This window comes from Microtus ochrogaster, chromosome 21 (assembly GCF_000317375.1).
Source record: "Microtus ochrogaster isolate Prairie Vole_2 chromosome 21, MicOch1.0, whole genome shotgun sequence".
In the NCBI taxonomy this organism is placed as follows: domain Eukaryota; kingdom Metazoa; phylum Chordata; class Mammalia; order Rodentia; family Cricetidae; genus Microtus; species Microtus ochrogaster.
In genome coordinates, this window is record NC_022022.1 from 23,404,502 (window position 1) to 23,415,331 (window position 10,830).

Genomic DNA, 10,830 nt, shown 5'->3' on the forward strand with positions numbered 1-10,830 from the left:
GTTGTGAGCCACCATGTGGTTGCTGGGAATTGAACTCAGGACCTCTGGAAGAGCAGGCAATGCTCTTAACCACTGAGCCATCTCTCCAGCCCTCTTAAGATTATTCTTGAACGGGCGGTGATGGCGCACGCCTTTAATTCCAGCACTTGGGAGGCAGAGGCAGGCGGATCTCTGTGAGTTCGAGACCACCCTGGACTACAAAGCGAGTTCCAAGACAGCCAGGACTGTTACATAGAGAAACCCTATCAAGAAAACAAACAAACAAACAAACAAAAAACCAAAACGAAAAATACCCTTGAATGTAGGAAGGAGGGAAAAGGCAATGAATAAATTAAAATAAATATCTTACTCTCCTGAAACGTAGATTAAGAAATCGTGCCTGCTGAGATTCAAATTTATTTACAACCCAGCCTCACTACTTAACACACAACGTACCAGCAAGACAAACACTCTTGTTTGTTTCTAGAAGTGTTTTTAGGTTTTGGCTTTTGTTTTCCTTTCTGGGAAAACGAGAGCAGGAGTGATGGTGGTGGTGGTGGTGGTGGGGATCCGCTTTCAAGATCTTCATCCGTTTCTCTGCATAAGGTTTGTGCTTTCCAGGTTGGGGACAGTTCTTGAAGGCCGGGGGCTGCCAGATTTCCTTTCTGTCTAACTCCTAACACAAACCCCAAAGGGTCCATTCACCAAATCATTGCATTCTACAGAGGTGGTCAAGCTAGCACTGCTTTTCATGAAATGGAGAAAGAAAAGGGTCCTTGAAGTTTAGAAGATGCCCAAGGAAAGTCCTTGAATGACATCAAAAGAACGAGTTTCCATAGCTGTTGAAGCGCGAGGGCAGTGTATCCGCACAAAGGGGGACGGGGCACCGGGATGGGCCCACTGCTCTGTCCCAGGACAATTGGGTCACTGAAATAGGGAATTAATTACCATTGGAGAGTGGGCAACCCATTCACTGCTGGCTGAGTTTTATTAAACGCCAATATAAATAACAAAACAACCCTTGTGGCTGCACTATTCCGACACGCCAAAGGAAGGATTATGCCGAGGATTAACATCTTAAAGTCTATGAGACTTTCTGACTCAGGGCTCGGGGCTGGTAATCGCGTTTGTCTCCTGGTTCAGCGATTAGTGCTCTTTCTTGCACTTTCTCTGGATAGCCAATGTCCCTTTTTGCAGGCACACAGGCTTGGGGAGGCGTTCTCTCCCTAGAAGGTCCCCCAGCTTCACATTCGGCTCTTCTTTCCCCCTCACCTGAGTAAAACAAAGCAGAATCTGCCCCCAGCGAGTTCTTTCCTTCTTGGGGAAGAAGAGAGAAGTATCATCAGGGACAAGAGTTTTCCAGGCCCTGCCTTCCCCAGAGCTGGCACCGGACCCGGTAAGGCAAACCGGGTCACCAGTGTGTTTGACTTGAGGGCACCCAAAGCACGCTTCGAGGTTTGGAGCAGAGGTCTCAGGCCTGGGAGAAAGTTCTCTGAGCTCAATTGTTTCGAACTGGTTCCTCCGAAACAGAAGGAGGGGCTGGCACCGGGATGAGCTAGCGCTGCCACGTAGTGGGAGCCCCTCCAGGACTTGGTGGAAACCACACCCTCCCCTCACAGGACCTAAGAGGGAAGAGGGCAGGAGAATCCCAAACAGGAGCTCGGGGACCCAGGACTCAGCAGGTGTGAGTTTATACTACTTCCTGCTGCTCCTTGGCTCCCTGAGGAGAGCAGGGGGGGGGGTGGAACTCTCTCCTGCCTCCACCACCAATAACTAACCTTAAATCGCAGGAATGGGCCGGGGGTGATGGCGCACGCCTTTAATTACAGCGTTTGGGCGGCAGAGGCAGGCGGATCCCTGAGTTTAAGGCCAGCCTGATCTACACAGTAAGTTCCAGGACAGTCAAGGCTGTTACACAGAGAAACTGTTTTTAAAAAAAAAAAAAAATCGCACGGTTATTTTACAAAGAAAGCTGACTGTTCCTATGCCAGCGTCCCGAGTTCTGGAAACTGCACTTTGAACCCGCAGGGAAGCCCCAGACACCCTCCATATCCAAGATCCCCGGGATTTGCTGACTTAACTTTCTCGCCATCTTTCCGCCTTTCTTTCGGACAGCTCACTCGGAGGGTTAGGATTAAGGCTACACAGCAGTCTCATTCTGCAGAGGGTAGACACGCGCCCTCTTGGCGTCGTCGCGGGATAGCCACGAGCACGCACAAGGAGGGCTCCCTCCTTCACGCCTGGATAGTCATCTGTCGAAAGTCTGGACCATTTGTCCTCTCTCGCCACTTGTGAGGTCGAAATGCTGACCTCCCTACAGAGACACCTACCCTAAACTTTAGGGCTTTGGGCCATCTCAAAGTTCAAGCTTCTCAGAAGGAACAAAGGTTTTCTAAAGATCTCCACCCCTTCACCCCTCCCCTTACTTCAACATTTTCTCTAGCTACGCGCAATCCGCCTCCTTTCTAAGACTTGGTTGGGGATGAGTTTAAATCACCAGGCTCCCGTTTCGTAATAACAGCATGCTTTGGGCTTTTGTTCTCTTAAAGTAGGATTGCACACTGAAAGAGGGACTGAAGATGAACAGTTTGACCCTTTAGGACAGTTCACGCTATGGACAGGAGCGGCCCAGGGTCGCCAGCCTCGCCCGGGCTATTCACGCGCTCCCCGCCCCCTTCACACAGCATTTCAGCCGGGTTTCATCTACATAAACTTTCAGACCACACAAGTGCCTCTTGAATTTATTTAAGTTAAAAGAGTGCTAGAAGGATCTAGCTAAGGATGGTTTGCGTTGGTCACGTGTTCGCAAAGCTGAGTACAAACCGAAGTTGTCTTTTGGTTTTCCCAGCAAAACTGTGCACAACGTTGAACAAATAGAAATCTGCTCTCCAGACAACTGCACACGATCGATTAGTTGGCCTCTGGCTTGCACAGTACTGATGCCAGCTTATCTTCCGGCTTGTTTCTTTCCCTTTTGTGAATATTTTTTTTTACAGCGAGAGCTATTGGAAGGTTGGACATTGTGACTCAGAACCCAGGAGGCAGAGGCAGGTGGATCTCTTGAGAGTTGAAGGCCGGTGGTCTCCATAGTGAGTTCCAGACCAGGCAGAGCTACTTGGCAAGACCCTGTCTCAAAAAATTAGACAAAGAGAGAGAAAGAAGAAAGAGAGAAATAGAGAGAGAGGAGAGAGAGACAAAGACAGACACAGAAAGCAGCTATTTAAAGCAACAGCACACACATAATTCTCAATTTCAAAACGTTTACATCTGTACTTCACACATTAATCTAACACAGACCCATTAATAAACCAAACATGAGTTTCTTACTCAGAAAGTGAAAAATCTATGAGGCCATGACATCTTGATATTTAAATAAATTAGGGACTGATGATATCAACTCTGAATATGCACACAATTCTAAGTTTCTTGACTGTTTTAAAATGCATTTTGTACTCTTTGAAGAAAACCTCCACAGTAAGAAATGTGCAGTCACCTTTCACCCTCTTCCCCATTTGTCAACAGCTGCTCAGACAATTCCATGTGCATTGTTTGCATGAACCACAGACATAGTGTCGACTTGTCCTTTAAAAAAAATTATTGTTGGGCATAGTGGCACACACCTTTAATCCCAGCACTCAGGAGGCAGAGGCAGGTGGATCCCTGTGAGTTCAAGGCCAGCCTGGTCTACAAAGTAAGTTCCTGGACAACTGTGGTGAATTACACAGAGAAACCCTGAAAGATTTGTTTATTCTATTTTATTTCTACGAGTGTTTGGCATGCATGCAAGCATAGACTCTATGTATATATGCCTGATGTTTGTGGAGACCAAAAGTGGAGGGAAAAGGCCAGAGGAGGGTTGACAGATTCCCCGGAACTGAAGTTATGGGTGGTCGTGAGCCACAATGTGGGTGCTGGTTACTGAATTCAGGTCCTCTGCAAGAGCAGCAGGGGCTGTGAGGTGCTGAGCCTGCTCTCCAGCCCTTTAGGCGTGGATTCATCAAAGGAAGGCATGTACATACTCAGGGAATCATAACATCATACAATGATAGCAGGATTTTAAAAAGTGGGGACTCAAACACCCCAATATTGCTAAGAAGCAATGAAAGAATTCCATTGTGCCTTCCACTGGCACCAAGTGTTAGTTAGACCCAGCTCGATGTTGTCATTTGGGCTCATAAGGTTTCCCTTTAAAGCTTGTATTTAACTGAACTATGATTATGTGCTGTCAATATTTTATTTTTAAGTCACCCAACACTCCCTGGTTAAGAAAAAAAAAAAAAAAGGAAGCAACTTGCCCAAAGAGATGTATTTTCTACTGTCACCCAAATAAGCCTTCCTTTGTTTTCTATTGCGTTAATTTAGAGGCTTGTCTTTCCTTGCAGGCAGCCCCTGCGGAGAGGTGGAGCTATCCCCAGGCTGACACAGCAGGTTCCTCTCATCATTCTGGTATTGGTTTCTAATGGTCTTTGATCATTTCACCAGATCCTACGGTTCCCATCCTTTATTCCATTCAAGTTTATGAACAAACACAAACTCTGCATCCACTCCCACAAGCTCCTTCAATTCCCATCCTTCCAGCCAAGGCCAAACAGATCCTTAGTGGGTTTTCTTTTTTTTGGGGGGGGGGCTTTGAAGAACGGGTGTTTGGCTTCAATGATCACTACTTATAAAATAACGATCACATGCACCTGCAATCATGTGGACCATTCCACATCTTCCACTCTGGATTTATATTTTGCTTAGATCACATTGCCTTCCGGAATGTTCTGCTTCTGAGGGCTCCTAGACAGAGCCAGAGAGAGGGACACATGCTGTATGCTGAGGTCACAATGTGTCTTTCATGCCTTTTTTTTTTTTTTGTCATTTCAATCCTTTCTACAAGAGAAATTCAACTGTTCTGAGAGGCTCTAGTGGGAACTAGATGCAATAATGCTTTTAAATTTAGGAAATTTGTTTTTAAAGGAAGAAATGAAAGAATATATCAAAAAAAAAACAAATTAAAGATCATTTTCAATTTGACAGAAAAATCTGAAGGTTGGAAAGCTGCAAAGACCAAGTGTCTTTCCGGGGACCTTAATTATCCTTTTCTTCACCCTGTGCGCTTCGGTCTTGCTCATTAGCACTCTGGGAAACCGTGCCAAGAGGAACACCCCCCTGGCTGCGTTCTTTTCGGAAATTCAACTTATTTTCAGTCCCCTACAAAACAACGAGTTGGAGGCCTAAAGATAATCCCTTTCTCTGGTTCGGGAGGACTGCTAAATCCATTCCCAAGACACTTTTAGTTTAAAGGTCTTTGCAAAAAGTATCTCAGGGGACAGAGTCCAATGACATCCACAACTCTCACTTCGGGGCCTCTGGTTCTGCGTCTGGGAGAAATCCGTTGAGTGACAGGAGGGGGCGCGCGTGGGGGGCGGAACTAAGGGGGAAGGACTGACCAGCAATTCGGAACAAGTTTCCTTCCAAGTTCTCTGTCTGTCTGTCTCTGTTTCTGTCTCTCTGTCTCTCTCATTGAAAAAGCAGAATTGGGAGGACGGGCCGGGGTTCCAACAATGCCTGCCCCCCTCTCCGCCCGCCCTGCGCAAGCAGAGCAGAGGTCACACAAGTGTCAGCGTGGCCCATTTGCTCCTAGGAGCAGCAGCCCTCCTGCCTCTGCCACCCATACAGGAAGCCACACTAAAGTATCATCAGGTCTAAGCTTGTATTGTCGATACCCAATCCACCCTACACCAGAAGTCCCCACCCCCTTATGTCAGCTCGTGAAGCCTCACTGTGTAGGAGGTAAAGCGAATGTGTCAAGAAGGGGCATTTATTTCTTTAAATGCTCTGTGGCCGATCTTCCCTTCTAGGGGACGTCTTTGTGAACTCCCCCCCCCCCCCCGTCGTCCTATGTGAGTTTCTCTAAAACTCAAATACAGTCGCTCACAGAGTGCCTACTGCCTGCCACTCGTAGGTACCTCTTCCCCTCTTCCCTTCCCGAACCAAACGAAGGCGGTTTAAAACACCGTCTACTCTTTGATGCAGCCCCAAAGAGGTTTTGTGGAGACATGGTCGGCAGCACCACCCGGCCTCCTTCTCCGGGATTCTGACCTCTCCCCTTCCCTCCCCGCTAACTAATTCCCAGGCTCCCGTCGTCCGCGAGGCCAGACAGCAATGGGTAGGACGCGTATGCGCGCATCCGGGCAGGGGCAGCCCCTGCTGCCTTGAGGACCCGGGCGGGAGCAGTAGTCCGGGTGTAACCCCCCCTCCCGCCATGGGCCCCCAGCGCTCGGGCCCCTAATGAGTTGCTGAAAGGGAGCGGGCTCCGGTGCGCGTGGCTCGCAGGCCTCCCGGAGTCCCGGGAACACTGATTGGCCAGCTGCGCCTCGCGACCTCCTTTCATTAATAAATTAGCGGCACGCTCCAGCCGAGCGCGAGCCACCAATCACAATAGACAGCGGCGGCGACAACAGCCGCAGCTTGAGCCGCTGCCGCCACCGCGGCTTCGGTAGCTTGGGCTGCAGCCTGGAGCGCCAACAGGAGCTTTAGAACCATTTTATGCTGATTAGATAAAGGGGGGACGGAGAGGAGGGGTGATGGAGGAGGAGGATGGATGGCCGGGCCAGGGGAGGGGGAGAGAGACTAAAGAAAGGGAAAGAAATGAATGATGATAATACGATGAAAAGAATAAGCTGGGGAGGGTGAGCGGGGGGATCAGGGGGAGGAGGAGAGGGCGGGGGAAGGGTAGGTGAAGAGGGGGCCCCGGGGCAGATCTGATTGTTTTCTAGGTGGTATATAAGGGGTTTTAAGGAGAGTCGTGTGCCAGACACACAGCCACTGAACCACAAGCAGCTCGGCTTTAACTGGAGTGCCTGAGAGTCGCGTGCCAGCAGCCTCACGGCCAGGGACTGACTGACAGACAGACACGCACGAGCACCACAACACACGAGACCCGGGCGGGCTGCCGCGGTCGCCGGGGCTCTTGGCAAAGTCACCCAGCAGAGAGGCCCCCCGCAGAGGTGCGCCTAGGGAGCGCCAAATCCTCGGCGCTCCAAAGGAGCGAAGGACAACGCACTTGGTTCCCGATTGTGGGGACATTCCCGGACGCACACCAGAGCACAGCTGTGCCGCGACACATCTGGAGCGGAGTAGGTAAGTGTGTGCTCTGCGCCTCCCAACTTCGCAGGCTATTTCCCCGCACAGGCTGACTTTCCGTCGCTTTAGAGGCAACGGTTTCTGTGGCCCGCAAAGTACAGGGCCAACTGGTGACTCAGCCAGAGGCGCTCTTCCCCAGTTCCATTCTTGCCTTCTTCACGGGTGTGCACCTTACGGGGACACGACAGAGACCCTTCTACCGGTCTGTTCTTGTAGTAAATTTCATCTACCTCTTCTTTCGCAGGATGTTCGTCAAATCCGAGACTCTGGAGTTGAAGGAGGAAGAGGAGGTGCTGATGCTGCTGGGCTCGGCTTCCCCTGCCTCGGCGACCCTGACTCCGATGTCCTCCAGTGCGGATGAGGAGGAGGACGAGGAGCTGCGGCGGCCTGGCGCCGTGCTTGGGCAACGTGGGGCGGAACCCGGGCAGGGGGTGCAGGGCAGTCCGGCGTCGGGTGCTGGGGGTTGCCGGCCAGCGAGGCTGCTGGGCTTGGTGCATGAGTGCAAGCGGCGCCCCTCGCGCGCCAGGGCCGTCTCCCGGGGAGCCAAGACGGCGGAGACAGTGCAGCGCATCAAGAAGACCCGCAGGCTGAAGGCCAACAACCGCGAGCGCAACCGCATGCACAACCTGAACGCGGCGCTGGATGCGTTGAGGGAGGTGCTGCCCACCTTTCCGGAAGATGCCAAGCTCACCAAGATCGAGACGCTCCGCTTCGCCCACAATTACATCTGGGCGCTCACTGAGACCCTGCGCCTGGCGGACCACTGCGCCGGCGCAGGCGGCCTCCAGGGGTCGCTCTTCTCCGAGGGGGTGCTGTTGAGCCCGGGAGCCGCGCTCAGCGCCAGCGGGGACAGCCCTTCGCCCGCCTCCTCCTCCTGGAGCTGCACCAACAGCCCTGCGTCGTCCTCCACCTCCACGTCTCCATACAGCTGCACTTTGTCGCCCGCCAGCCCCGGGTCAGATGTGGACTACTGGCAGCCCCCACCTCCGGATAAGCATCGTTATGCACCTCACCTGCCCGTCACCAGGGACTGTATCTAGAGCCGCGAGCTTCCCCCACCCAAAACGTCCTCTACCTGGCCCTCCTCCCCCATCTTTCTCCTGCCCCCACCCTCCAGGCCTTGAACTCCGCTTCACAGAGCAGAGGTAGCCCTGGCAATCGATCCTCGGCGGCTGGTGCATTCAATTGTGAGCTAACTTCACACACAGACCGTCTGTGATTTATTGAAGATGTGAGGATTTAGGGTCAAAGAGGATTGTGGCGTGTGGGGTTGGGGTGAGGGGCTGCGAGGGGGAGACTTCGTGAAAGTATAAAGACAGACCCTGAGAAAAGATGCCGGTGCCGTAACTAACGAGTTTGCAGAGCGGACTGGCGCTCCTCCCCTCTCTCTGAGCTGCTGGAGGAGAACTCCGTGTGAATCTCACAGAGGGAATGCAACTGGTCCCTGTGATCTTTTCACCTTCGTTTCTACATAGAGATGTTAATGTCAGTCGAAAGAAATGTATCTTAGCATCTGAATGAATTTACCGGTAATAATATTATCCACACATTTGCAATGGCTGGCATCTGCTCTATTCCCATTGCTGTCTGCAGGCTGTGGGAATTTCACCTGTCAAACCAAACTTTCTCTCTCTGATGTGCACTTTGTTCTTTTTCCCAGATTCGTCACAATGCCTATTGTCCCGCCCTTCTCTTTCCTTTTTTTCTCCATTTTGCCATCTGTCTCTTATGATTTATAAGGGGAAAAACTTGTTTTGTTAGAGGGCCAGGTTAGAAGTCATTGTATAATTTGTAGGCCTTTGTAAGGGCTGAATGCGAGCGTGGAAATTTAGGCTGAACTCTCTATCAAAAGAAAAAAAAAGTGGAGGAAAAGGGAAAAATCAGGAGGGAGGATTGCTTCATGTATTATTTATCTCGACCTCTTAGGGGAGAAGGAACTCCCCCATCCTTTCAAGAGATTAAAAATAAATCAACAGTCTGACAACCTAAGCAGACACGGGGCATTCCAGGATCAGCCACACACGTGTTTCCTTCTATTTATTTTGAAGAAAAATTTCATGGGAAAAGTATGTATTTTTTTGTATATCCTACAGAGTTTATTCTAGTATGTATTTACATTTTGAAGAACAAGAAAATTGTTTTGTGATTAAGCTATAAATAAAGTATCTAATTTTCATAAGTTTGTATTGAATTCTTTTTTTCCCCCCTGATGCGGCCTTTAATGCAGAATGAATTGTATTTTACCAAAGTTCTTGACAGGTTGAATTGAGTATATTTGTATTTCCTGGGTAATGTTTGATGGGGAATTTCACTAAGAAATTACAAAATATCGAATCATATTTGAAACCCCTATACTGAGATAAGAGTGGAATTCATCACAAACCCAAATTTGCCTTTAAGAAGTCACTTCTTAGAGACAGGCAGAGTTCCATGAGTTCAGAGCCAGCCCGGTCTACATAGTGGGTTCCAAAACAGCCAGGGCTACACAGTAAGACCCTGTCCCTAAATAAATGAAGATTTCACTTCCTAAGCTGGTAGTGTGTACAAATTTCCAGTTAAACTTCTTTTGGATTCATTCTCCATCTGTAGGAATTGTATATTAGCCCCCAAACTCCCCCCTTCCAGCTCTAACTTGCATAATATAACAATATTTCTTTCGTTAGTTATGGAAGGCTATTTTGTACTAGCCACTTCAACAAGCTAGTTAGCTTCAAAAGGCGAAGTTCCAGAGAAAAGGAAACATTCAGAGATGGTTCAAATACAAAGAATCAAAGAACATACTGAAAGAAACAGCTCTGCTTTCTAATCTTTGTTAGAGTCATTTGAAGAGGAGGCCAAAGTGACTTACAACTCACCCTCCGAACACTCCCGTGGCTGAAAACAACCAAGTAAAAGTTGACCACATTCATCAAGAATTAAGCCCCAGGTGAACAAATGGACACAGCAAAAATAAAATCATGTAATTAAAACAGTTAGTTTTTCACTGTACTTTCTTCCTATAAATGTCATATCTGGTTTTGTCATGGCTAAATCCTCAGTACCTTTGCATAGAGAAATAACTGCTTCTTCTGAGGTTTCTGTCTGAAATTTTTCACTAACAGGGAATTTATGGCATTTAATACCTTTGAAATTATTTATTTTATACATAAATATAATTTTTTTTGGCCTGGGTATATTTGGGCACCACGTGTGTGCTATGCAGAAGAGGCCAGAAAGGAGAGTCCCACGCCATTGCTGGAAAGTGAATCCAGGTCACCTGGAAGAGCAGACAGTGCTTTCAGAAGCCACCTTTCCAACTCCAGGGTTTAAGATCTTAATGGCTACATTGGTTTTTTTTCCGTACTGGACAAAAGAGGGTCTGTTGAGCCCGCCCCCTTCCTGTGATAGGCTGGGAATTGAACCCAGTGTGTCCTGGAAGCTAGGAAAACACTCTCTCAATGAGCCGCTCTTCTGCCTCAAAAACAGTTCCTTGTGGTTTAGACCCTTATTCGTGGTGCGATGGTACGTTATGGGGACCAAGTGATACTTTTCTTCTCCCTGCTTGTTCTTTTAGTACTGGAAAAGCCAGCCAGCCGGGCGATGGTGGCGCACGCCTTTAATCCCAGCACTCGGGAGGCAGAGACAGGCGGATCTCTGTGAGTTCGAGACCAGCCTGGTCTACAGAGCTAGTTCCAGGACAGGCTCCAAAGCCACAGAGAAACCCTGTCTCGAAAAACCAAC

General features: G+C 49.2%; 1 protein-coding gene across 1 annotated transcript; it reads left to right on the forward strand.

The window, feature by feature from the left end:
• Positions 1-7,355: 7,355 nt before the first annotated feature.
• On the forward strand, positions 7,356-8,164 carry Neurog2 (neurogenin 2). Its single transcript, XM_005357257.1, has one exon. The coding sequence runs from the start codon at positions 7,356-7,358 to the stop codon at positions 8,148-8,150; it is 795 nt and encodes a 264-aa protein (XP_005357314.1). The 3' UTR covers positions 8,151-8,164.
• The last annotated feature ends 2,666 nt before the right edge of the window (positions 8,165-10,830 follow it).